This window comes from Podarcis gaigeae (genome assembly GCF_964106915.1).
Source record: "Podarcis gaigeae genome assembly, chromosome: 11".
NCBI classification, from domain to species: Eukaryota; Metazoa; Chordata; class Lepidosauria; order Squamata; family Lacertidae; genus Podarcis; species Podarcis gaigeae.
The window spans coordinates 2,007,636-2,035,397 of record NC_139687.1 but is presented as its reverse complement, the minus strand read 5'-3'; the positions used below and the strand labels follow the sequence as shown (position 1 = coordinate 2,035,397).

At 41.1% G+C, this 27,762-nt stretch overlaps 2 protein-coding genes across 3 annotated transcripts in view; both read left to right on the top strand.

Moving 5' to 3' along the window:
* Positions 1 to 57: 57 nt before the first annotated feature.
* ABHD17B (abhydrolase domain containing 17B, depalmitoylase) lies at positions 58 to 20,548 on the top strand. Its single transcript, XM_083702133.1, has 4 exons — positions 58 to 233; positions 9,443 to 9,917; positions 15,105 to 15,284; positions 15,884 to 20,548. The coding sequence occupies exons 2-4, from the start codon at positions 9,451 to 9,453 to the stop codon at positions 16,101 to 16,103; spliced, it is 867 nt and encodes a 288-aa protein (XP_083558259.1). The 5' UTR covers positions 58 to 233; positions 9,443 to 9,450; the 3' UTR covers positions 16,104 to 20,548.
* A 5,033-nt stretch (positions 20,549 to 25,581) lies between these two features.
* Positions 25,582 to 27,762, top strand: part of CEMIP2 (cell migration inducing hyaluronidase 2) — a 62,355-nt gene continuing 60,174 nt past the window's right edge. The window contains exon 1 of one of the 2 annotated variants that reach the window (XR_014555944.1): positions 25,582 to 25,700. The gene's annotated coding sequence lies outside the window, so the exon portion shown is untranslated. The remainder of the gene's footprint in view (positions 25,701 to 27,762) is intronic. The other variant, XM_083701896.1, reaches the window with a different exon arrangement.

The window sequence follows — 27,762 nt, the reverse complement described above, 5'->3', positions numbered from 1 at the left end:
CATTGGCCGGGGACGCCGGCGCCAGGCCGCGGATTGGCTGCGCCCGCGCAGAGCCCGCCCTCCCGATTGGTCGCTGCTCGGGCTGCCTCGCTCTCCCCGCCGCTCCGGCCGGAGTCCAGCCTCGCCTCGCCCCAGCCCGGCCGCCTCCTCATCCCGACGCCGGGCGGCTCCCGGGCTGCCCTGAGGGAGCGAGCGCGGCCCCCCCGGAGAGGCCCCTGAGGCGGAGCTGCCAGGTGAGAGTCGGGGGGTCTCGGGCCTGGCGGGGGGGGGAGGTGCGCGCGCAGCCGAGACCCCCGCCGCCCCCTCAGCCCTGGGAGGAGGCCCTGCGCCCACAAGGAGCGGCGCCCGCGCTCTCCCCGGGGGGGGGGGTCGTTGAATCCGTGAGAGGCGAAGCTGGCCGGGGCCTCGTTAGCCTGCCAGGCGGCCGGTCTCGGCTTCCCCCTCGGGGCGGGAGCAGGAAGAGCCGCGGAGGGCCGCCCCCATTGCTGCTGGCAGCTGGCCTTCCTGCCCTCTCTCCGCTCCAGGTCCCGTCTCTGCCCTGAGGGGTCTCGAGACTCGGCAGCCTGGAGCGGAATTTGAATGATGGCAGACTTGTAAACAAGCCTCTTTTGCTGCTGAGGCTGAGAGTCCCCAAGTCTTGTGATGGTGCAAAGAGGTACCAGTCTGGGATGGTAAAAGGCACACAATGTAGGATTTCAGCTGTTATGAATGGGCAGATTGTGTGCTCTTTTTTTTTTTTTTTTTTTTGCTTTTTTAAACAGAAAGTGCTATAGTGTAGTTCTTTGGCATGTGAAAATGTCGAGTTGGGATTAGTTGCAGAATCATTCTGTTTCATTGATTTTTCTTGGTAACTTCATTCTTTCCTTGGGGAGAAAAACTTTGCTTACTTGAAACAGATCAGGTGTTCTTTAGGACTTTGAGCTAGACTTCTTGTGACACAAATCAGGAAAATGTTTCTTAATATTACTTGCCGTTAATTTCTACAGGAAGCATGTGTGTTAGTTCCCAGTTGCAATATACAGTGGTACCTCGGGTTAAGTACTTAATTCGTTCCGGAGGTCTGTTCTTAACCTGAAACTGTTCTTAACCTGAAGCACCACTTTAGCTAATGGGGCCTCCTGCTGCTGCAGCGCCACCGGAGCACGATTTATGTTCTTATCCTGAAGCAAAGTTCTTAACCCAAGGTACTATTTCTGGGTTAGCAGAGTCTGTAACCTGAAGGGTATGTAACCTGAGGTACCACTGTACTTGTCATTTGGGGGCGGGGAGAGATAACTTTTTCCAATAGTGGGTTTCAGAAAATCAAACATTCATATAATGCTGGACTACTGCATTGCGCTCTACGCAGGGCTACCTTTGAAGGTGACACAGAAACTACAACTAATCTAGAATGTGGCAGCTAGACTGGGGACTGGGAGTGGCCGCCGAGACCATATAACACCAGTCCTGAAATACCTACTTTGGCTCCCTGTACGTTTCCGAGCACAATTCAAAGTGTTGGTGCTGACTTTTAAAGCCCTAAATGGCCTTGGCCCTGTATATATTGTTCAGCCCAGACACTGAGGTCCAGCACCAAGGTCCTTCTGACAGTTCCCTCACAGAGAGAAGTGAAGCTACAGAGAACCAGGCAGAGGGTCTTATCGATAGTGGCGCCTGCCCTGTGGAACGCCTTCCCATCAGATGGTCAACAAGATTAGTAACTATAAAGCCTTTAGAAGAAATCTGAAGGCAGCCCTGTATAGGGATGTTTTTTAACATTTAATGTTTTATTATGTTTTTATCTATGTTGGAAGCCATCTAGAGTGACTGGGGCAACCCAGTCAGATGGGTGGGGTACAAATAAAATTATTTATTTATTTATTTATTTTCCCTTAAATTTGGTCCATCCACTGCTTGTCAGTCTAGTAAGCTAAATTGTACACCATAGTTCCCACTCCATTGTTTGTTTGTTTATTTAATAGGTCTATTTCATTCTTTTTGACAGGAATTGTCAAAGTAGCTTACATTTATAAAACCCAACAGATACACAAAAAACCATGTGCTCGGAAATGCAGGAGCAAGCATCAGATATTTCTTCCCATAGGGTAGTTGTTATAAGTTGGCTGGGAATGGGGAGTCTGGGGCCCAGTCCACCTGGACCATGCCCTTACAATATCTTGCCTGCCTTTCTCACTCCCTTTCCACAGTTGGCCCTGTGGGATTAGGGGAGAAGGGTTTAGTTCAGCTCATGTCTATGGTTTAAGATATTCTCATCCAGACATTCTTACTTTTACACACCTTTTATAATACTTTAGCCCAGACTACATTTGCTTTTTTAAAGTAGGACTCTTGCTTTATTTGACTTCTAAATCAGAGCTGCCCTAAATCTTTTGTTGAGTTTGTCCCAAACAACTACTGTTGGTAGCTATAACCTGTGTTCCTAATGTTGTATATTGATAATTGATTGATTGTAGTGCTTAAGAAACCTAGCTAAAAGGAAATAGTGCAGTGGGTAGAAGGAAATAATGTGCTAGCCGCTTTATTAAACCGTATGGAAATCTCAATATGGCAGATTCTGGTGTATTATTCTTATTGAAGAATACTCTTTAAAAGCAATATTACAGATTATGTTCATGTTTATTCTGCAAATGGTGCTAGGCAGAAGAAACATTTTGAAATTGACCTTGTTAAGACTTGACTTCATCAGCTCCTAATGAAACTGAAGTTTAACAAAGATGCATGGAAACATTACATAAAATATCGCTTTGTCACCACTTTTGAGTTTCCCATTAACTTCTGCTGAACAGATCAAATAGAGATAACATCTCTGAACTTAAATGACATTAGGCAGGATAAAATTTCACTATTTATGGGCTGTCCTTTGCTGCTGCCATGCTGGCTTCTAAAATGAATGGCAGAACACAACAGCTTTTCTCTGCTCTTGGATAGAATGGTTAGGGTGATTTATAACATAGAACACAACTACTTTTTAATATGATCATGAGACATCCAGAAAGTATAAAACAATACATTTACATAAGAACAAGTACCATTTCCCAAATATAATTATAAATGAACCTCTTACATACGTACCTTAAGTATGTATTCAAACACAAAGAGAGTGGGTAATCTCATATACATTAAGTCTCATTTGAGACAAACTCACTCTCATCTCCTTCATATTTGTCAGTTTAAAATCCCTGATCACAACAGTATGTCGTTGTGAACTGTAGAAAAATAGCCAATGCTATTCTCCATAACTGTTCAAACGGTGTTTCTGGATCACAACTAGGATTGTCCTCAGTATCAGCTGATGCTCTTGCTATTGCTCTCGTTTTGAAAAGATACCCAGTGCTTCATTTTTTAGGGGGAAAGGGAAAGGGAAAGGGTGCCAGTACTCACCATGAAGTTATTACAGTAAGTACCACACTTTTAACATTTTGGGGAGGAAAGGTACCAGTACTGCGTACCCTTGAGTACCCCAGGGGGAAAAGCACTGAATATACCTATCTGTATTCCGCAAAAAAAAAATTATACTACTGTATACTGCACTAAAATGTTTATTTGATTGTCCTTGAATCTTTCCACCACACTTGCCATGCTCTCTTGCCACACCCATGTGCTACTTTGAGAACCACTGTTCTATGCTATCCCCATCACTTTATTTCTCTGTATTTTCCATAACATATATATGTTATAATATATATTAGCTGATGTATAGTATGCTATTGCTTAACACTTGGCCAAATAATTCCTAGAAAGACTTCTGAGTAAGTGTATCAGTTTCTTCGAATGTAGCCCGTCTAAATTGCTTCCTGTAGTCTGCCAGATAATTCTGTCATAAGAATTCCTATTCTGAGAGATTGTGTGCACCTTCAGAACTTTTGCTATGACTTCTAATCAGAACAAATTACAAATGGAGAACCAAGCAATCTTACAAAACCTACAGTGAAAACAGGACCAGTAAAAAATACCACTGTCCCTGAGACCTTGTGGGGGGCTGGACTATATTGGGGGGGTGAACGAATTCCTATGCCCCACAAATAACCCAGAGATGCATTTTAAATAAAATCACACATTCTACTCATGTAAAAGCACACTGATTCCCAGGCCGTCCGCGGGCCGGATTTAGAAGGCGAATGGGCTGGGTCCGGCCCCGGGGCCTTAGTCTGCCTACCCATGCTCTAATGCCTGGGAGAATCAGGCTAGGCGCCAGGCAAGCAACCTGGGGGGGGGGGGGACACACATTCCAAAGTGAAGATGCAGTTACTGTAAAGCCCTTTCTCTGGCCATCTGTGTGATCTCAGATTTGAAGGCACGTGGTGAAGTTTCTCTAGCAGTGGTGTCCAAACGTTTTTCAAAGAGAGCCAGATTTGATGAAGTGAAGGGCCGACCAAAGTTGTTAACCCTTTTTGGGGGATTGAAGTTTTTTTTTTAAGGATTTTAGCCCAGGAAATAAACTGCCACAGGGGCCGGATTAAACCAACCAGCGGGCCGGATTAGGGCCCCCGAAATGGACTTTGGACAGGCCTGCTCTGTAGAGATGATGCTGTGAATTGCAGCAACCCTTTAAGAGACACCTCAAACCATTTTTAATGAGCAAGTAGGATTAGTATATAATGTATAGATGCCTGGATGTGAACTTTATGCAGGTCTAAATTGCGGAGTACACTATCTACTTGGAACAGTGTCTTTCAGAGAAGTGGAAAGGTGGAATTGGCTGAGGATCCGTCACTGGACCTTTGTGGTGACACATAAACTTATCTGGAAACTTGTAATATTTCTCTCCCTGTTTGCAAGGAGCCTAAGCTCTATCTGGGGCTCTCCATTCCGCCTTGGGGTAGGCAAGAAAAACTTCAGCGTACTCTCTATGGTTGGTTCCTCCGAGGGAATCATTAATCTCTGAGGATAAAAAGCCTTTTATCCACAAAAGCAGTCTTCTGAAATTTTTTGAACTAAGGAAGGCCTCAGAACCAGAGAGATGGTTCCCCCTACTCACTGCCACCTGTTCTGGTGAGAATCTTGGAGAATCACCCAAGGCTGTGTGCCTGCAGTCTCCTCCTCTGCAGCAACATTGCGAGGAGCAAGGTTGCCCTGCGGAGATGAAATCGTCCTGCATGCAGATGCAGTTGAAGGGCAGGAATGCGACTTGGGACACAGCAGTCACAGCTCAAATCTCCCAGTTGGTGCTGAGACCCGAAAGTGCAGAGAGTGGGAAAGCACTAGACCAACAGCAATCACATATCTAGGAGCTTTTGGGGTCTCCTGAAGAAATGCTGAGTTGCTGAAACAAAATGGCAGACAACAGAGCAAGCGGGTGGGGAACACGACGAGAATGAAATAGAAATGAAGAAGCTGGGGTGGGGGGACAGCTAACAGGAAAACACAGTGAAAAAACTCATTCAGAATGATGATCTAGCAAACAGGGTGAAGGAGAGGACTAGATAAGGCAAAATCCACAAAAAAACAAGTGTTTCTTTCCACACACAGAGAGAGACACAAAGATGCAACCATCCCTTGCAGCAGGCAGGGTCAGTCTGGAGAAACGGGAGGGCTCCTCCCCTCTGGAAAGGACATGGCAAGCTGAAGACCCTGCCTGTCTCCAGTCGGAGGGTCATCCTGTCAGGAATGGCGTCCCCCTCCATCTGGTAAACATTGCCGTGCGCCAGCCAGATAGTGGAGATGTCAGTTGCCAAATGTGACAACAAGACATCTTCACTTGGTCATGGTTGGACCCGTGGCAGTCGTGAAACGCACCTGGTGCCTGGGGATTTCGAACACTGTGCCTGGTACCTTCCCATCAGTGAGGATTTGTGGATTCTTTTTTTTACGTAAAGTTATACACAATAACCGTAACCATTCCAAACATGAAAATAAAAAAGGTTCTTTCGAACCTTCAGACCTCCTTCCTTTCCTCCATGGATTCCATTTCAAAAGGTTTATTCTTTTTTTCCTGCGTCTTTTACCGTTATCCATCTATTACATAATCATAGTAACCAAAGTTCATTTCACTTTACAAGTGTCATTGTATTCCTGCCAATGATTTCAACTGTCTACAGTGGTCTTTTAAATATAGTTAAAAATTATTTCAGTCTTTTAAGAATACTTGGTCTTCCTTGTTTCTGAGTTTCCCTGTCAGTCTTGTCATTTCTGCGTATTCCATCAGCTTGGTCTGCCACTCTTCTCTGGTCGGTATTTCTCCTTCTTTCCATCTCTGGGCTAGAAGCATCCTTGCTGCCACTGTTGCATACATGAACAGTCTTTTATTTTCTTTTGGTAGTTCCTCACCTATTATACCTATAAAAAAAGCCTCTGGTATTTTAACAAAAGTTTTCTTAACATTTCCCAGAACACCTTTACCATTCCACAGGACCACCACGTATGATAAAAGGTACCTTCTTTCCTTTTACATTTCCAGCACAAATTTGAGCTGGTTCTATACATTTTCGCAATTTTAATCGGAGTCAGATTCCAACGGTACAGCATTTTCACATAGTTTTCTTTCAACGAACAGCAAGCTGTAAACTTCAATCCTCTTTCCATAACTTTTCCCATGATGAAAGTTGTAGATTATAACCAAAATCTCTTGCCCAATGTATCATCACTGATTTAAGTTCTTCATCTTTAAGTAAACCATTCCAAAAGTAATTTATACATTTTTTGAAAATAATTTCACATTATTTTCCAACAGATCCCTTTCAAACCTTGACATCTCTGTCAAAACCCTTTTTTTTTATCTACAGTGGTACCTCGGGTTACATACGCTTCAGGTTACAGACTCCGCTAACCCAGAAATAGTACCTCAGGATGAGAACAGAAATCATGTGGCGGCAGCAGGAGGCCCCATTAGCTAAAGTGGTGCTTCAGGTTAAGAACTGTTTCAGGTTAAGCACGGACCTCCGAAACAAATTAAGTACTTAACCCAAGTTACCACTGTAATTTGAAAACATCATTTAATTGATGATATTGTAACCAATATGTTAATAACTTTCTAATGTCTTCAAAAAATTTCAATTTTAATTGGTCTTCTACTTCTATTAGCAATTCTTTGAAAGTTGCCTAACCACCTCTCATATTTATTTTGTAACCGATATTGTTTCTAATGGGGAGAGCTACCATGGTGTCCTCCACTCTAATAGATTTTTATACCTCTCCCATACCTCGTAGATTGATGCACTCTTGTTTTTCCATACCATCAATATGCATGCCACCCATACCTGTTATCATGACCTAACAGGTCTAATATATCTGTATTTTTAACACTATCCAATCCCAAAGCCAGCATAGGCAGGACGCTTCATAATATAACTTCAAGTCTGGCAGGGAGAAGCCACCTCTTTCTTTAGAGTCTATCAACAACTTATATTTAATCCTTCTTTTTTTCTCATGCCAGATAAATTTAGATATCATTTTTTGCCATTCTTTAAAGTGGCCTGCCCTACTGATCACAGGTATTGATTGAAACAGAAATAACATTCTTGGTAGCACATTCATTTTTATAACTGATATCCTTCCCCAGAATGATAAATTCATCCTTCCCCACAGCTCTATTTTTTATTTATTTATTTCCATGTAGGCATGTAATTGTCCTCAAAGATACTTATATTTTTTGTGGTTAACCATACCCCTAGGTATTTGACCTTCTTTTTTACACTTAATTCTGTGATCTGTTGTAGTAATTCTTTAGATTATACTGTCATGTTTTTCACCAAAATTTTGTTTTTTATTTTATTAAGCTTAAAACCAGCAACTTGTCAAAACTCCTGAATCTTTTCTAATACCTTTGGTACACTTACCAAAGGTTCCTCCACTGTTATTACAAGGTCATCTGCAAAGGCTTTCAGTTTGTATTCTCTATTCCCCACCGTAATTCCTTTTACTCCATCATCTGCTCTTATGTTCCTTGCCAGGATTTGTGGATTCAAATAGTAATCAATCACTGGCATTGGAAGAAGCTGGTATTGTTAGTGGTTCTTGTAAGCCCTTTTAGGCTGAAGAGCTGGATAGAAAGTTTGCATCAATACAAAGAAACTTCTCGTTCTGAGCTTTCCCCAGATCAGGTTTGTGGGGTTTGATCATGTCATGAATCCAAAGTGAGTGTCTTCTGTTATTTTTGTGGCCATTGAACACACTCATTTGTTGACAGGTGGCACCCCTTTAAAGATGGTTTAATAGGTTAATTATCCCGTTTTGCATCTATAGCATAACTTAAATATTGTATGGGATTTCAGTTTGAGCTTTTTAATTTGGTTTTCAAATTATCAAGATAAGGTGTTTTTTGGTGTGTGTTTTGAGACTCTTACTTGAAAAAGTGTATAGTTCCTTCCAGATGCATCTCCATCTTGATTTACTATGCTCCATTCTTGACTGTTCATCAGTTAAAATAATTCTTGGAAAAGCCAGATTGTACTGTATGCAGAAGAGCCACCTGGACTGTGAAACAGCAATATCTTTAGAGCAGGGACAGGAAATCTGTGGCCTTCCAGGTGTTGTCTGATTACCACTCTCTTGACCAATGTCCATGCTGTCTGGTAATGATGGGAGTTAGAGTACAACAGCATCTGGAAAGCCGCAGGTTCCCCATTTCCTGCTTCAGAGAGAAAGAAGATCTGTTAGGAAGTTGCCTAATTGGTTTCAACCTGACTATTTTTTCTTAACTTGGATGCAACAAACAGAGCTGCTTAACAGATGCCTAAAACCATGCTATTGACGAACTTGAATTATTTATCCTAATATTGCTTTTGAAATAACTAAAATATATCACTTAGAATTTGAACTGCTTTAAAAATTACCAACTTAAGAGTTCATAGGAAGCACTGTTAATAGTATGTAAGCCCTTTATTTAACATGCTCCTATTTCTTAATATAATCAGAAAGAGGGTAATTTCTTCAGTGGTATACTAATAGTAAAATTCTCTTCCCGGACAAATTATCCTGGCATTGACATTCCTTCCAACGTATACTCTGATGTTACTCTATATGCTTTCTTTTCTTACCTGACTGTACAGACTTGTATGTTGGCTTTTTATTTTTGTAAACAGCTTTCAATAAAACTTGTAAGTTGAAGAAATGTGTATACATTTCTTAAATAAGTATCTAGTTTTGTTTGATATTACTGGCTTCTCAGAAAGATATAAGCACTGACCAAGTACTAACCTATAACAACCTAACATTTGCCTAACATTGAAAAAGAAAAATAGAATGACAAGTCTTTAAACGAGAATCAGTTGGGTGATAGCATACTTCACAATGGACCCATTGAAAAATGTGGACCTAAGTTAGTAATGTTTGCTGATTTTGGTGTCTAATTCTTGTTTTGATGGTTTGATGTTTAGCTTAGATGTGAAAAGTTTTTTTGTTCTGCAAATGTAGACAGGCAAATGAATCCCTGGTCTGTTAGTGTTTGATAACATGCATGTATGGGAATCTTACTAGAAGCTCACACTTTTCTCTCTTATTTCAGATTGGAAGATGAATAATCTTTCGTTTAGTGAACTGTGCTGCCTATTCTGTTGCCCACCATGTCCAGGAAAGATTGCTTCCAAGCTGGCATTTTTGCCCCCAGATCCTACATACACACTGATGTGTGATGAAAGTGGGAGTCGCTGGACTCTACATCTTTCTGAACGAGCAGACTGGCAATATTCCTCTAGAGAAAAAGATGCCATTGAATGTTTTATGACTAGAACCAGCAAAGGTAACAGGATTGCCTGCATGTTTGTGCGTTGTTCCCCTAATGCCAAGTATACTTTGCTCTTCTCGCACGGGAATGCTGTTGACCTGGGCCAAATGAGCAGCTTCTACATAGGACTTGGTTCACGGATTAACTGCAACATATTTTCATATGATTATTCTGGATATGGAGCAAGTTCTGGAAAACCAACCGAGAAGAATTTATATGCTGACATCGATGCTGCTTGGGTAGCTCTTAGAACAAGGTAAATAGAAATGCATTATTTGTATGTGTATATGCATATGTATTTATGTTTAATTTGGATAAATGTTTCCATTTAATCAGGTGAGCTTTGTACATCAGTAGTCTGTCCCATATTTTGCCCTTTCACCTATCAGGAAGAGAGAGCGAATAATACTAATTCATTAAATAGCAAAGAAAAATAACAGTTTATATTGGCAGAGCCCATAGCAAATGGATTAGTTATTTAGTAATTTTAAATCAGGAAGGAGAGCCAAGTGAGAGTCTTCTTGCTCAAATTCTTACTGCTGATTCATCTGTTTAGAAAATATATATTTCTGTTCTGAAACTGAACCATTTCAGTCCAGTGGAGAATGTTTGAATGTTTCCTTATTTCAGAAAAGAATCTGCAGATATGTAGAGTCTGCATATTAAGAACTGGAATTCTAGCCAGCCTTCTTTCTAGCTTGCATACCTATAGCCATTCATATGTGTTTACCAACACTGGGGGTCCTTTTCTAAACAAATGGCTCTGAATTCTTAAAAGACAACTTTTCAGTCCAGCTGACTTTAAGCAAGTCTTGCAAATCTTAGGTTTCCTGTTCGCTGCCATCTTTCCATTTACTTACATTTACATACATCTGTGTATACATTCAGACACAAGCACACCCACTAATTTTCTGATAAATTCCAATTTATCAACTCCCCACTTTCTTCTTGTAATTGTGGCTGTCGCTCCTCACTGTTCAAGGATGGAAGAGACACTTGTTTCTCCATGATGTTTTTGACCCAAAGAGTGAGCACTCTGCAGCTGTGTGTACGGCCTCTCTGACCAGTAAGGGTTAAGCTGTGCGTGTGTCACACGTTCCAGGCTGGAAACAGCATTGTAGTGCTGATTACTCTTTGAGAGACAAAATAGAGTTTTTGGAGACTAGGACTTGCTATTGGCCCTAGTAAGTAGTGAATTGCTTCTTCAACTGTCACTGCAAGAAACAGGCAACATTTGTGAAAACCTGAAACTCAAATCTCTCAAATGTCTACTGAAGTTAGATATTGTTTAAAAGTTGAACAACTAAGGGTGCTTTCTGATCAAATAGTTAAGATTTCTTTAATATGAGGAGGCTGTTGTTTGTCCTTCATTTAAAGGAAATATACATTTAGACTGGTTGATATTTCTGAGGCATTGTGCAGAGATTAACTACTTTCTGCATTCATTATCTACAGGTGAATTTTTAAGACCTTTCTACTGCCAGGTATTTATCCTCTGCAGTGATCTAACATTTTAATTACTTGAAAATAAACCTAAGAGTAGGAAGAAGCTTTTAGGCTTGGTACTGCTCTACCTTCTAACCTTTTTCCACCTGGTAGAACATTTGCATTTTAAATACTTGCATATATATAGATTTATGAGTAAAAATAGAGCTATATTTTTATTGTATAGGTTTCTGCATAAAATAGTGTAGAAAAAATGTGCAAATTGTATATTTTGCTAAGATTTGTGCAGCTTTTTTGTGTTCTGATACTTACTAGGAACTGGTCATGTACATATTGACTAGAAGTGTGTAGGTAAAACTGGATGTTAAGTGAAAGGATCTGGTAGTTGCACAGATACTGCAAAACATTCCCTGTCCTTCAAGTTCCTGGGAGTCTTTCTCAGAAACCTTTTGAATTCATATGGCTCCAAACATTTAGGGAGTGATTCAGTGTCGTGTGAGTGGGTGTCAGCTCCTCTATTGAGACTTCTCCTGTCTGCCTTTCCCTGTCCCCCTGGGACCATCCATAACAGATTGGGGAGGGCTTGAGGGGGAGAAGAAGCTGAACGTCTGGTTGTACAAGTAGATTTCCTTTGCACAAGAGAATGAACATCATTGAGTGTCACCTTAAGATATTTATTTTATAGCAATGAGGGCTAGTTTTTGATAGTCATGAGTAACACATATATGGTAGTTGAGTGGTGGTATTAAAACAACTTGATAATGAGGCAAGACAGGCATTTTTTGGGAGGGTTTCCTATCATTGGTAAATTCAAATTTGGAAGTGAGACTTAAATTTGAACAGAGAAAGTGATAGTTGTGGTGTGCAAGTATATTAAGTTTGTTACAAAAGTAGAACATTACTGAGGATTCTGTGTTGTGGTAGTCAAAGATCCTAAGCTTAAAAGCTGCATATTGAAAGCTTTGGGTGTGGTTCCAAAGTTACAAGCCTGCCTCCCTAACCCCACCATTATTCACCTGCCGTTTTTCTTTTTACCCTAAGATTTATATGCCTGCCAAAATAATTATACCAAAGAACATTCACAATATGCACTCATATAGGTTGTGAGGCTCTTTATTGTTTCCTCCTTTCTAATACAGTGGTGCCTTGCAAGACGAAATTAATTCGTTCCGTGAGGCTCTTCGTATAGCGTTTTTTTCGTCTTGCAAAGCAAGCCCATTGACAGCTTAGCGGATTAGCGCTATTAGCGGTTTAGTGGCTTTTAGCGATCAGCTGTTAAGCGGCTTATCAGCGGATCAGCTGATAAGCGGCTTAGCGGCTTAGGAAAGGGGGGGGGAGGGAAAAAACCCCGCAGGAACTCGCAAGACATTTTCATCTTGTGAAGCAAGCCCATAAAGAAATTTGTTTTGCGAAGCGCCTCCAAAACGGAAAACCCTTTCGTCTAGCGGGTTTTCCGTCTTGCAAGGCGTTCGTCTTGCGGGGCATCACTGTATGGAGCTAGGAAACAGAAGAGAGAATGGAAAAAAATCTCTTCATCCTAAAATTGTTTCCTAAACATTTTTAATGATTCATTATCTACAGTCTGGCTGCCCATAACTTTTATAATAAATGGTATTGTCAATATACTGTAGGCAGTGCCATGAGCCCCTTGATTATAGAAGTCTGCCATTTTAGCCAGTCAACATTAAAATAGTATCACTCTTTCAAAGACCTAAGCACAAGCTATTCAAAATCATATTGCTGTAATTTAACTGGTGTGTACTCTGCACCAATTGCCGTGTTCTAATTTTAATTTTATGTAATAATCATTCTCTCCATATTGTGTATGTTCAGGCATGGGTACTGTTGCATAAAACAGCACCTCTCATTCATGCAAGGGGGTATTGGTAGCCTTGGGGGACCCCAGGGTTTGCCAAAGTACAATTTCTTGCCTTTGGAGAAAATTAGTTGATGCTGTAAAACACCCACACACACCCTTGCTGCTGTATTTTATTAATGATTGGTTTTAAGTATTGTACCGTATTGGCCCGAATATAAGACACACCTGCAAATAAGCCCCACCTTTAAAATTCAAGGCTTATTTGCGGGTGTGGCCCGCCTCCCAGCACTACCGCCCTGAACAGGGGTAGCTGGCGCTGAGCGCCCTTCTCCCCAAGCCGGCACCGATGCTTGCTTCCGAGTGCGCTGTGTGCCTGCCTCCCGGCTCTACCGCCCTGAATGGGGGGCAGCCAGCGCCCTGTTCCCCAAGCCAGTGCTTGGTTCCAAGTCCTCTGCGTTCCCACCTCCCAGCTCTACCGCCCTGAAAACTTAGTGTTCTATGGCCAGTGAACAGTTAGTTTGCAGGTGGTGGTGGAATAGAAAACTGGGTGGATAGGAAAATGAAGTACCACGCAGAAGGGATGACTGGCTGCTGGCATGGCCAGTGAACAAGAGCTCTCCAAACTGCCATATTTTGCTGCCGATCCCACCAGTGTATCCTGCTTTCTAGCTTTGTTTCATGTTTGATACAATGAGTTTGAGTTGGCTGCAGTATGCAGGAAAAATGTTTTCTGTGTCTAAAAGGAGCAATTGGAGAGTAACTGGAAGGTCTGAGTCCCTCTTAGTTTGCTTGTCCAACCTCACAAGAGACACCACGCTAACAGTAAGTGTTAGCACTTGTATAGTGAATTCAGGTGTTCAGAATGTTTCACATGGGTTCCCTAGTTGTAATCCTAGCGACCCTACAAGATGGCTTTCCTCAACCTGGTACCTGCCTCCAGGTGCTTTGGATTGCAGCTCCCTCCAGCCACATTGCCAATGGGGTTGGTGAAGCTCAGAGAGGGAGGACCTTCCACAGCATGAAGGTTCATGGGGAACCTTCTAGAGGGGTCCTGCCAATGGTGGGTGCAGTCAGAGGCAAAAGTGGGTGGACTCTTAACCTGGTTACAGTTGGCTACATTTCAGTCAAGCAAAAATCAGGTTTCTGTGCACACATTATCACAGTTGAAGGTCAAGGTTTTTGCTAGGCAGAAGCACTTGCAGAGATCCCAAAGCAGGCCAGTAAAGGGGGTCACCCAGAGGGAGTCCTGAGAGTCAGATAGAGAAGCCTGGAGGTCCACTGTGGAATTTGCTCCCACAAGATGTGGTAGTGTCCATTAACGTGGACAGCTTTAAAAGAGACTTCACAAATTTGCCTAATCCTATGTTTTGCCTCCCCTGTCAGAGGCAGCTCTCTACGTACCAGCTGATGGCAATAACAAGTCAAGAGCTGTTGCGCTCCTGTGTTCTCTGCAGGCTTCCCATAGGCATCTAATTGTCCAATGTAAGAACAGGATGCCAGACTAGATGGGCCTTTGGCCTGATCCAGAACAGCTCTGGTACATTTCCCCTTCTTCCTTTCTCACAGTTGATTCCAGCGGCATAGCAGAATGACTTGACTTCCTTCAGTTCAATAGTAGCCTGGCATTGAAGGGGAGCAACACTGGGAAGTATTTAAGGGGTTCTCTGTAGCCTGGACACAGTCACTTGTAATATTTCTCCATAGAAATGTATTTGCCTGCCTTTTTATTACCTTCTGGCACACCCTCCAAGATAGGTAATAAGGCTTGGATATGGTTTTGGTTGCCCTTTTTAGACTAGTTTAGAAAATGTGTGTTTGTTTTTATTCCTGAATTTGAGAAAGAAATACAGACACTTCTGCCATGCAAATAGTGAATGCCACTTTTACACAGTATGTGCAGCCTGTTTTTAAAAAGGAGCAGCATCTGCTGCATTTATTGGGTCTCAGAAATATAATGTTTTACCTACACCTTAAAAAAAACCCTATTTCTTTAATGCAATTAATTTTATCACAAATTGCAGTATTTGCAGAAATCAAGTTATTTCCTGCCAAGTTTGTTACACTTGATGAAAGAAGGGGAAATGATTTATGCTTTGGAGTTTGTATGAGTTTTCTGAAGTGAACATTTGTATATTCAGTAATTTTACTCATGGAATAACATGCTGCTTACTTTTTCAGGTACGGAATCCGCCCTGAAAATGTGATTATATATGGACAAAGTATAGGAACGGTGCCATCTGTGGATCTTGCTGCTCGCTATGAAAGTGCTGCTGTAATTCTTCATTCTCCTCTGACCTCTGGAATGCGTGTAGCTTTTCCTGATACCAAGAAGACCTACTGCTTTGATGCATTTCCAAAGTAAGCTGTAGTATTTTCATACAGTTAGATGAACCATCTAGTAAGCACTTCGTAAACAATGAGTAGGGAAGTCACTAAGCTTAAAATAAAGAAGCCTTAATCAGTTCAAAGCTGCTTGATTTTGATTTTTGCTGTGAATGAGACTGTTTAAAATGTTGTGGTTAAAACAATCCCCCCCCCCCCCGTCGTCAAACTGGTAACTTCCATATGAATACTTAATACTTTATAGTATTAAGTCTCTCTGTTGGCATTGTGCCAGTTAAATAAGGCACACTTCAAATAAACAAAGAATTCAAAGCTAACAGATGATAGCCAATATCCGCTAGGGTGGAGGAGCTTACCCTTCCTCTCAAGACCCTGCACTCCCCACATCTGCTCTGGAGGGACCACCAACTTGCTGGATCAGATTTGGCAGGCATGCAGGCAGCTGCCAGGGGGCTTGGAAGGGGGCGCCTCAGTCTTCTCACCAAAGCCCCCCCCCCCCCGACAGGCAGGCCCAGCTGGATATTGCCCAGTGTGCATCAACAACTGTTCCAAGGATGGCTATTTGTGAAGTTGTATACCTTTGCATACTGATTTGTCTTTTTGTGTTCCTATAGCATTGACAAGATCTCTAAAATTACATCCCCGGTGTTAATAATCCATGGGACTGAAGATGAAGTGATTGACTTTTCACATGGCCTAGCATTATTTGAGCGCTGCCAAAGACCCGTTGAGCCACTGTGGGTAGAAGGGGCAGGACACAATGATGTTGAGCTTTATGGACAGTACCTTGAAAGATTAAAACAGTTTGTATCACAGGAACTGGTGAATTTGTAAATGGCTTTATATATTATTTGCTGTTGAATTTCATGGCAGAACTGTAGATCTTTATAGCCACAGCATAAAACCTGATGGTTTTGTTTTCAAATTGGGTCAGTTGCCTTCAAGCGTGTACAGGTAATGAGTTGTAAACCTAATTAATGAAGATTTTAATACCAGTATTAGCTGGAACAGTGGATGTTGGGGATAAGCTTGTGTAGTTCATATATTTTTTGCAAGTTTTCTTAGACTAATACATAAGTCAATTTGAAAGTTTTTCTTAACCATAGAAAGGAAGGAAAATTTTAATTATGTAAAATCAAATGCTGTAAAAGTGTTGCCAAATGCTTTAGCATATCAAACAAGTTTATATACAATATTTTTAAAACATCTCAAACTGTACTGTGATCTACTCTGTTGCACAGGTATAATTGAAGCAGTTGTAAAGTATAAATAGGCATTATATTTGAAGGAATAGGGAAAAGGAAAAACAACCACTGGAATTTACAGGCCCTATTATATAGGGAGCAAGTCAAAACATGTGTTTTATTATCTTTCATGTCTTGTTCTCAATGTTTTTCTCTTTTCCTGAATGACTAATGGCCAAAAATGCTTATTTAGCCATTTGTGTTGCTCTGCAAAACAAAGGCACAAAATTGTGATTTTTAGAACTACCCCTGTTAACAGGGTACATATTAAAGAAACTAAATGCAGTGGTTTCTCTTAAATCGGTATGAAATATGAATATCATTGTAAGTGGCCATTTTGAAAATCATCATGTAAAGAAACAGAACTTGGATAATAATAAACTAATATTTCTCTAACTTTTTTGTACTTGCAAACATGCAAAGTTGCAGTTGTCATTTCAGATTTGATTTGAATGTTTGTAAGTGTAGGACTAATTGTTTCAATTATTATGAAAAACCTACTAATGTACTCCTATATAGTGAAATGAATGTTGACAACTCATAGTAAAATAAGTTGCCTTTCCCTTGAAATTTTTTTGCTTGAATAAAATATAAAATAGACCTAAAATGTAGCCTAATTTGTAAACAAAGTAATACTCAAATACACACTGTGCTTCTCATTTTAAAGCCTTACATAGTTTACTTGTTTGGCTTGTTTTTGTGATTGTCTGGGGAAAATGTATTCTGTATTGTGGATGCCTAAATTCTGATATGTTTAACTCAAATAACAGAAATTCCACACACTTGATACTGAGCTTTTCCTGCAAAGCATAAACAGCAAAGTTCCTGACATAGCACAATTCCCTATGAGACTAAAACATCTTGCCAAAATCTGCTGCTTCCATTATCTTGACCTCTTTCTCCTCTTTGCTCTTTGCTATTTTCATAATCCATATCTACTTGAGAGAGTCAGCTTGTCTCAGTATACACTTTGCTTAAATGAAGTCATGCTGGCTTTTAATTAAAGCTTAGAGTAGCTTTAATGTTTTCATAAATGAAGGAGTGGCCATATTAAGCATACAGGGTAAATGATTTATGGCTTGTCACAGTGCGTAGCAAATATGCTGAAGTTACTGGTTGGATTCAGAGGTGTATCCTATTGGTCCGTCCTACTGTATATAAACAAACATCATGCAAGATAGTAACACATTTTGTGCCCCTCCCCAATAAACAGAACAAATTATGCCATGATCTCCGTCCTTGTTGCAGGCAGCCCCCATGTTCCACCTGCATCGCACTGAAGTTGTCCCTTGACTATGTGGAGGAGAGTCAGTTGCAGCAGGGGGGGGAGGGGGGGCTAAGCAAGCAGACAGCATCTATGGACTGAACTGGAGTTGTGCTAGTTGAGTTAAAAACTTTCTGCTGTTGCTAATTGAAAGAACACACACTCTGTGCTTAAGACTTTATAGATGCCATTATGATTCTGTTTGTTAAATAAGTTGAGACCACAAATTAGAAATGTATGCACTAGCGTAGCATCATACTCTTTGAGGTAGTTTGACTCGACATAATGTTAAGTGCCTATGTAAATTTTGGCTTACAATACTGCAAAATATGCATACATTCATGTTAGCTTGGCCTTTGAAAGTGTCACTGAACTTACTGGAGCTGTTGTATACTGTGAAAGTTAAGTTTCTGTAGCTTGATAAGGGACTATAAGGTACGTGGGTGGCGCTGTGGGTTAAACCACAGAGCCTAGGGCTTGCTGATCAGAAGGTCGGCGGTTCGAATCCCTGCGACGGGGTGAGCTCCCGGTGCCCAGTCCCAGCTCCTGCCCACCTAGCAGTTCAAAAGCACGTCCAAATGCAAGTAGATAAATAGGTACCGCTCCGGCGGGAAAGTAAATGGCGTTTCCGTGCGCTGCTCTGGTTCTCCAGAAGCGGCTTAGTCCTGCTGGCCACATGACCCGGAAGCTGTATGCTGGCTCCCATGGCCTATAGAGCAAGATCAGCACGCAACCCCAGAGTTGTCCGCGACTGGACCGAACGGTCGGGGTACCTTTACCTTTTTAACTTTACAGGTATCTCTTTACTCCTCTGCACTAGTGAAATCAAAATGTTTAGTTGTTATACTTTACTGAAAACAGAAATCTATTTAGTCATCAAACTCCAGCTTCACTCCTGTGTATTGGTTAAACATTCAGTAGTTCTAGAGAAGCTCTGCTAAATTTTCTTCTATCTGGTCACTTTGTCAGAAATCCATCCCTCAAACATCATTCCTCAAATTGTTTTTATCCAGATGCCCTGTTTTGACATGAGGGGGCAATTGGCTCAATTAATTGCTGAGAGAAACTTAACAGTTGACTTTCACCTCATATTAGTACAAGACACATAAGACTGTGTTCTTTGTTTTCTGTTTGTTCTGTATGATTCAAAACCTTAATAGTTTTTCACATGAAAAGCTGATCCAATAAAACTCAACTTAATTCCAAAGTACACCATCACAGAAACTTACATTTATTCTAGGGGTTGTTTTAATTTTTTTTAATGAAGTAAAATCAGGGCAGCGATATAGGTGGCCATAGAATAGCTCTTAGAGCTCACCGGGGTTGGTAACTTAACTTAGTTAGTCGACATCTGAAATCTACATTTGTCTTTGGGTAAAGCAGCTTGTAAATCCATGGTAGGATTACAGTTGTATTATTAATATATAACTTACAGTTGTGTAGGAAGCTAACTTTTACTATGTCCACACTATCCCACATTTCTGATTGTAGCTGTGAAGAATGTGGGAGAATTTACCTCACTGTGTGGCTTGATGCTACAACCAGCCACCCCCCCGGTTGGCGCTGCCTTACAGTGCCATTGTCCTCTCCTGTCCATCCTGGAGGGTGTTGTGGGCAAAATGATCCATTTTTATCGGCTAGTAAAGAGGCAGGCTGCAGCCTCTGGATGTGGTTGGCCAGCAGATAGTAATTATTAGTGTGAAAAAGCATCAATATACTTCTCCCCCCCCCTTTTATATTTAGAGAAGTATGATGTGCTTTGCCATGCCAGGACTAATTCCTAATGATTTAACAAACTTGGGTCATGCCCAACATATTAGCTGTGGAAACACTGATGCAACCTAGTAATCTAGACGTAGACTGCCATAATATACCTTTTGAAAATACTGGAAATAAGTTCAAATTTGCTTATGCTTAGTTAGAATCAAATTAGACTACTCAAAACACATTTTGCACAAGGCATTGGGGAGGGGATGGGATTGGGGTTGGGCTTTTGGTAAGAGCGGTAAGTATGGCTTCTAAAAATGTATTTACAGTAGAGCTCTGCATGGGCATTAAAGCCAAGCCCTGTCACCCATCATACACTCCATAGTTCCAAGTAAGGCTTGATGCTCATTCTGTACTGATACTTTTTAAATATATACAGTATAGGGCTGATAGTGGCAACTGGGATAACTTTTGCAAATGATCACTGCATCTTTTCACTGTCAAGTGAAAGGGTAGCGGCCAGAAAAAGCTTGTCATCTTTATTTTAGAATTGGTGCTAAAAAGCAGTATGAACTACAGACTAGGAGATTCATTTCATTCCTGTGCATTAAAAGCTTGGCAACTCTTGATGTTCATGATTTTGGGGGAATGAAGGTGGTTGAGTTGGATCCTATAGCCTGAGAGCAAAATGGGCACATGATGTGTGACTTCAGGCTGAGCACTACCTCAAACTGGTCTGGTTACTTAGGGATATTTGAGACCCTCACCATTGAAAGTGTGCTTCGAATACAATTATGGAAGTGTTGCTTTGGTAAAGAGGTTAATCTAATGTTTCTACAGGCAATGCAAGGAATTATCTGAAATGGAAACTATTTGCATTGACTTAAATCTAAACCACGTTAATGCTACTAATGTTTGCTTTGTGTTATTTCTCTTCTCTTAAAATTTGGTTTATCTAAAGTTGGGTCTAAGCTTTACCCACTGTTAACTGTTTAAACATTCTGCTGATTATTGTACATGAAGACAACTCAAAGACAACACAAATAAAGCCTATCTTTTGACTATTTCATTGTTTCAACATTTTTGTTGTGATTCTTTACAGTTTTACAGAAATTGATTGGAGCAAATGTTCATGAGATCATACATTTATTGTATATGAGCCAGTGGATGCTAAAGGTGTATTAGTACAAACATTATTTAGAATATGAAGATGGATTTGGTTTTTGCTACCTAGGTTGGTTTTTGCAAATCATTTCATACCTGTAATATATAAAGTCTATACAAAAAAATACCCTTTGCCCCTCTGTCGTGGAAGCATATTAGTATAGTATAAGTACCCTACACCATGGCTGATATAAGGTTGTATATGTCAGAGATGAGTGGACTCTGGCCCTCCAGTCAACAGACTATGATTTGCATCATCAGTGATCATTTGCCACATGGGCTGGGGCTGAGGAGCACTGAGGAGTCCAACAGTACAGGGAGGACCACAGGTTTCTCATTCCTGTTATCTGTAGTTGAAATCTATTTTTGCAGGAATTAGCTCACTTGCAACATAGAAACGCAGGTGACGCTGTGGTCTAAACCACCGAGCCTCTTGGACTTGCCAATCACAAGATCAGCAGTTTGAATCCACGTGACGGGGTGAGCTCCTGTTGCTGTGTCCCAGCTTCTGCCAACCTAGCAGTTCAAAAGCATACCAGTTCAAGTAGATAGGTACTGCTGCAGCAGGAAGTTAAACGGTGTTTCTGTGCACTCTGGCACTCATCACGGTGTCCTGTTGTGCCAGAAGTGGGTTAGTCATGCTGGCCACCTGACCCGGAAGGCTGTCTGTGGACAAATGCCAGCTCCCTTGGCCTGAAAGCAGAGATGAGCGCCACCTCACATAGTTGAATTTGACTGGACATACCGTACTTTCCCGTGTATAAGACAAGGTTTTTTTTATTTTAAAATTATGTTAAAAATTTGGGGGTCATTTATACACGGATAGTGCATGGGAGGGATGTGGGATTGGTTGCTGCCTGTGAGCTGTAGATTGTCAGCTGGTATTTTGTGTGTTATTGGTGGCTGCAGCAAGTGCTGATGTTGATTGGCTGTTGCTGCGGCACTAGGGCAGGCGAATGGCAGCTTCTGCTGGCACGGGGACAGACAATAGGTGTGTTTTGAGAAGCATGCGAGTGGCACCGTAGGTCAGGTGGGTGAGCTATTTTCGCCAATCCCCCCTAAAATAAGCTCAACAACCCTGGGGCACCCCCCCTCAAAAAGCTCAACAACTCAGGGAAATCTCCCCCCATTTTAAAAATTGTGTGTTTCCCAAAATAGGGGCATGTTATACACAGAAAAATACAGTAACTGTCCAGGGGTCCTTTACCTTGCAACATCCACTTGTTTTTTAGCCAATGATCCCCAGCCACCATGGCTAACAAATAAGAACTCTGGGAATTGTAGTTTAGCGAGTTGCAGTCTAGCAGCATCTGGAGGGCTACAGGTTCACTATGTCTAAGCTGCCCCAAGCACAGGATGTAGAAGGAAGCTGATCTGGGAGAATATACTGAAGATCACATGTATACAAGATTGGTTGTATTCTAATCCATCTCCCCTCATGCTGCCAAGAGTGGTGAATTAAAGTTTACATTATTTTTATCCCATGAGTTTTCACATCAGCTGCTTTCTGAACTGAGAGCTGATTTGGGCACCTGAAAAATAATATATGCAAGCTGAGTAAGAAATGCATGACAAAAGACATCTGAGTGGGGTGCTAGGTTTATTGGGCCTCTAATGGGTGGGCTTTGTTACTATGCTTAACCCATAACTGGTGGGCTAAAAATGCCAGTTTCATAATGGAGATCTGTGAATGGATTGTTGCAGACAAAGCACTGCACTTAGGTGCCAGCCATGACGGGCATAAGAGTCTAATGTAGGCTGCTTCAGTAATGTGAGCACCAAGCTCAACCAGACCTTCTGGGCAAATAAATGTTCAGAGCTGAGGCAGGTTTTTATCCTTGTCCTGTGCCCACTTCACTTACATTGTTCAGGTGCAAGGGTTGCAATGTCTGTAAAATAACGCTCCCAGTAAGACTTCCCTCCTTATATTTGGTATCCTAAGGGCTGCTTAGACTAAAGGAAATACTTCGTTAAACTATGGAATTCACTGCCACAAAATACAGAGAGGGCTGTCCAACTTGGTCAGCTTGAAAAGGACAAATTCATGGAGAATAAGGTAAGTCTGTCTATGACATGTTTATAAATTACCTCTGGGAGAGGCATGTTGCACCCAAATCTGGTGAGCTTCCTATAGGCATTGGATTGCTCCCTGTGGGAAGAGAATTCTAGACTAAGATAAGCTTTTGGTCTGATCTAGCAGGGCTGTTAGATTCTAGCGTCTCTTGTGGCATAACCTTGCTTGCACCGGAGTCATTGAAAAGCTCATGTGATGACAAATCTTGCAGCTGTTAAGGCGCCCCAAGATTCATTCTTTTTGCTGCAACAGTCTAACAGCTACCATGAAAAATGACACTGCGCTTCAGAAAGATGGCAAAGCTAGAACTCTTCTCTCTGACTTCTAAGTTTGAGAGATTTACATTTTTTTTTGAAGCACCTCAGTGAAAATACAGCGTTTTGAAGTGTAGCTTAAATCAAACCTGTTGGACTTTGTTAGAATGAATATGCGTGCCCTCTGCTGACATATTGCTGGAATGACTAATAATAGTTAACTCTCCTAGAAGTGTTTGTAACCAACCAGAAGCTCATGTAATGCATACATGTAAGGCATGAAAACTCAAAACCCAGTTTGAGTCTTACAAATTAAAAACTCGAGAGGGGAAAACTACCCTGTTTAAACAAATTACCAAAAATCCCCACTTTAAATCCCATATATAACTTGTCAACTTTATGTATTTAAAACCAATAAGATTATTTTAAATTTTTGTGTTACTATATTTATGGATTTTATAAATTGATTTTTATTTTACACTTTTAGTAACATTGTAACAGTAGTTCCTAAATCAGAAACAATGAGACATTTCAAAGTACCTACCAGTAAAGGTAAAGGTAAAGGTACCCCTGCCCGTACGGGCCAGTCTTGACAGACTCTGGGGTTGTGCGCCCATCTCACTTAAGAGGCCAGGGGCCAGCGCTGTCCGGAGACACTTCCGGGTCACGTGGCCGGCGTGACAAAGCTGCATCTGGCGAGCCAGAGCTGCACACGGAAACGCCGTTTACCTTCCCGCCAGTAAGCGGTCCCTATTTATCTACTTGCACCCGGAGGTGCTTTCGAACTGCTAGGTTGGCAGGCGCTGGGACCGAGCAGCGGGAGCGCACCCCGCCGCAGGGATTCGTCCCCCACAAAAATCCTGGCTATGCCCATGGCTGGTACACTGTTCATTTTTTTTAAAAAGCCAGAAACTGCTTTTTATGCTGATCACCCCCACCTGTCTGCTATTTAGTTAGATTAGAGGAGTTTGTCACCTGTCATAATGGTTTTGAAGATGATAAGGAGCTGGCTAAAAAGTTCAATGAATAAATGGTTATCTTATCCCTGTGAAGTGAGGATCTTTTCCTTTACTGAAATAATATGGTGTCTGTGCTTAAAACCCTTGAAATTGAGGCTAGCCTGGGTTCTGCGCAGTGACTCATCACGTAACATATTGGAACTCATAGCAAGGCAGCAAATTCACAGTTTAAAGTGGTTTTTATTTGAGAGCCAGCAAGAGAACGGGTATTCTGAAAGAAGCCCATGTACAGTAAAGGGACACAGATCAGTGGGACTTAGATAAATATTCCAGGCAAAGTCATTTGATCTGGACGTGTGTCTTCTAATTAACCAAACAGAGTGGAGGATGAGGAGTCACAGGGGTTGGGAGTGAATATGTATGAATTCAACAGTGCTTACTTTATTTTTTGGTTGCTGTTAATATTGTTTAAAGGTTATGAATGCTGTAGTACTTTGTGAATCCTGTAATATGACTTTTGTTGCAATTGAGCAGTTTAGCTTATTTTTTTCAGTTGTTTTTCTAATAGTTTTATAAATTGTAATTGTCTAACTAATGATTCATAATTGCTTAACCAATTATTTGTTAATTTTTCTATATAATTTCTGTTGTATTTATGATGTTCTATTATGTTATTGTTATTTGCTGTTTGTAGGTCGCTTGGCCATTCCGTTGAATGAAAAGCAGCATAGAAATATAATAAATCAAACAAATCCAATCTGTCATTTGTATAACTGGTCTAAAAGGCCAAAATGTTGAGCTGCTAAATAAGGTACACCCCTTCCTTTCTGTGTTGTTACCGTACTGAAGGTAGCAGGAGCAAAAACAGTTGAGTATTTTTGTCTTGACATAAAACCACTGGAAGTGGCAAAATGAAATTGAACTGAAACTTATAACTTGACCTGTTTCCTGTCAAATTTGGATGTTCAGTCTTTCCCCTTTTGCATATCAAAATGTTTCAGACTGGAGACTTGATAGAAATAGCATTGATCAACATGTGTGCCGATTTCAAGGCCTACTGTGAGATCTGGCTGCCACCAATGTCTGTGATGATGATGATGATGATGATGATGATAATAATTTTATTATTTGTACCCCACCCATCTGACTGGGGTGCCTGTAAGCACATTCTGTAGGGGAGGAGGCAAGGTTCTTTGCCTTCTAAAGCAGCAACAGCTCCCAACTTTGCATGTTTCCTAGAGCCACTGTGGTGTAGTGGTTAGCATGTCAGGCTAGCACCTGGGAGACCAGAGTTCAAAGCCCTACCTGACCATAAAGCTCACCTTGGACCTCTCAGCCTAGCCCACCTCACAGGGTTGTTGTGGGGTTAAGTGAGGGAAAGAAGCTTGAGTTCCTTGGAGAAAAGGGTGAGCTGTAAATGCAACAAATAGATAAATAATAGACAAAGCCCTTGCATTTATTAAGTAATTAAGGCTACATCCCATCATCTCCCATGGTGCTCCCATGGAAACGGGCTTGTGGCTAATAGGCATTCTGAATCAGCGGATGTAATCCTATGTGTTGAGATGGACGATCCTCTCTCTCCCCAATCTCTTTTTATTGTTGCCAAAACAGCAACCAAAGCTCATAGCTACTGTGCCAGGAAGTACAAGACGGAGGACCCACCCGGCTCAACTTCCCGCTTGCTTGCTTGCTTGCTTGCTTGCTTGCCTGCTGCTGCCACTGCTGACTGGAGTGACGTGTGGAGCTCCCGTCCTCTCTTCTGGTAAGTGACTGCCAGAGATGACTGCTTTGGCTGTTGCTAATCAGCTCGCAGGGGAGACGGGGGTTGCTTTTGCTTTTTACTATTATGTTATGTGTCTTGGGTTTTTATGTTCTAAACAGCCATAAGATCTTTGGAAGCAGGGCAGTGTGTGTGTGTGTGTGTACATGGGAGACGGGAATGTGCTCTCCAGGATTTCAGCCTGGACTTTTCCCCCGTCCCGTCAGGAGATGCTAGTGACTGACCTTATGCATACAAGGCAGATGATCTACTTCTTAGCTATGTATGGCCTTAATCCTAAATTAGCTCTAATCATGATCATATATTTTCAAGTCATAATAGCCTTTTTAAGAAAAAGAGGAGGAAAGTGTATTTTATGTACATCTTGCATTGCTGTCAAAAAATCCCTGCTTATGAGATTTTTATTAGAAGCAGGAACAGCAGCAAATAATAATATTTTATTGGCTTTGGCATTCTTCTGCATGGCCCAGTGAGTTTTATGGGAGGTAGGAGCTGAAGTTGGTCCATCTGGCTTGTTTTGTTAGTGCATTTTTGTAGCATTAAAACAAGGGATATTAAATTTAGAAATATGGAATGGAAGTTTTTGTAAAGGAGAAAGCATTGGTTGAAACTGCAAAAGAAAAAAAGCACAACCCACCCGTAGTTAACTTCAAATGCCACTGACTGCATTAGCACAGTTAAAAAACATACTTAAAGTCAGTGGGATTTTGAGTGCTGAACTTTGGCTGAATCATCCACAAAGCAATTATGAAGAGGCAGCGAAATTAGTTGCTTTCCTCCATGTTATCTCATCCTAATGAAATTCAGTATTATGCGTACCCCAAAAAATAAATTTGAAATTCGTTACAAATTACAGCATGCCTCTTTATGATTTTTTCATATGTCATGTATTTCATGAGGCAGCTTTCCTGGGTTTTATTTTTCCTGTAGCTTTACACTCCTCCTTCAAGAATTAAAGGCAAATGTCATGTATCATTAAAAGGTTTGCACATATGTGCAGCTGTATTCAGAGAAGTTCTCTAGGGACTCATGAATCATACTGCATCACAAACATTTTAGCTTTCCAGTAATTGTTGGCATAGTTGCCAGGGACAAGAACACATCAGCAATTATATTCAAACTCTATTTGACTTTTCCAGTTTTATTTGTGGAAGAAAACAACTTCTTGTGAAAGAGGCGTATAGGTAAAATTGAACAGGTGTGAAGTAACCTGAGTTTATTTCTGGACTGTTGGAGGCTGCATTACCTAATTAAAATATCCCATCCAATGTAGTCAGTACATTCAAATGATATACTGTATGTGAAATTGCAAGAACTGGTTTAAGCACCATTGCATTGTGATCTTATATGTGTTTACTTAAGTGCAAGGGTCATTGAAACTTTGCAAAGTGCAAGTGAGATCACTGGAACTTTGCAAAGGATTGCCGACTTAGCCTTAATCCATTTAAAAGAGAGATGGGGAGCCTGGGCCCAGATGCTGCTAGACTGCAGCTCCCAGCATTATTGGCGATTGACCACACTGGTTGGAGCTGATGGAATTTGGAGTCCAACATCATCTGCAAGACCAGACTCCTCATGCCTGGAGGGTTCTCTAAATGAGGGGAAGTAGTTGTGTTTATCATTGTGCATATATAAAATTTGCTTTATCACAGTTACCAGATTAATTCAATGAGGTACTGAAGTGTAAAATACTAAAATGAGGTGCCAGATGTCACATGATTCAGATACTCACAGTAGCCTATAGACTTAATGCTATGTCAAAAAAGAGAACTTTGTGAAGTAGGCATGCATCAAACCCTGAGTTAGAGTCTGCAGATTGCAACATTTTAAATATATCAAGAATCGGTATTTTGTTTGGTTTGAATTTTCATAACCACTTTTAAATAAAATAAAATAAAATTACAGTGAAGATAAAACTTAAACCAATGTACTTAAAACAGTTGTTCCCTGAAAGAAATGTTACCATCAGTATCTCCATGCCAACCCAGTGATTTCATTATTTCAGTTTTACACATGGGAAAGTGAGATAGTGATTATCCTGCGA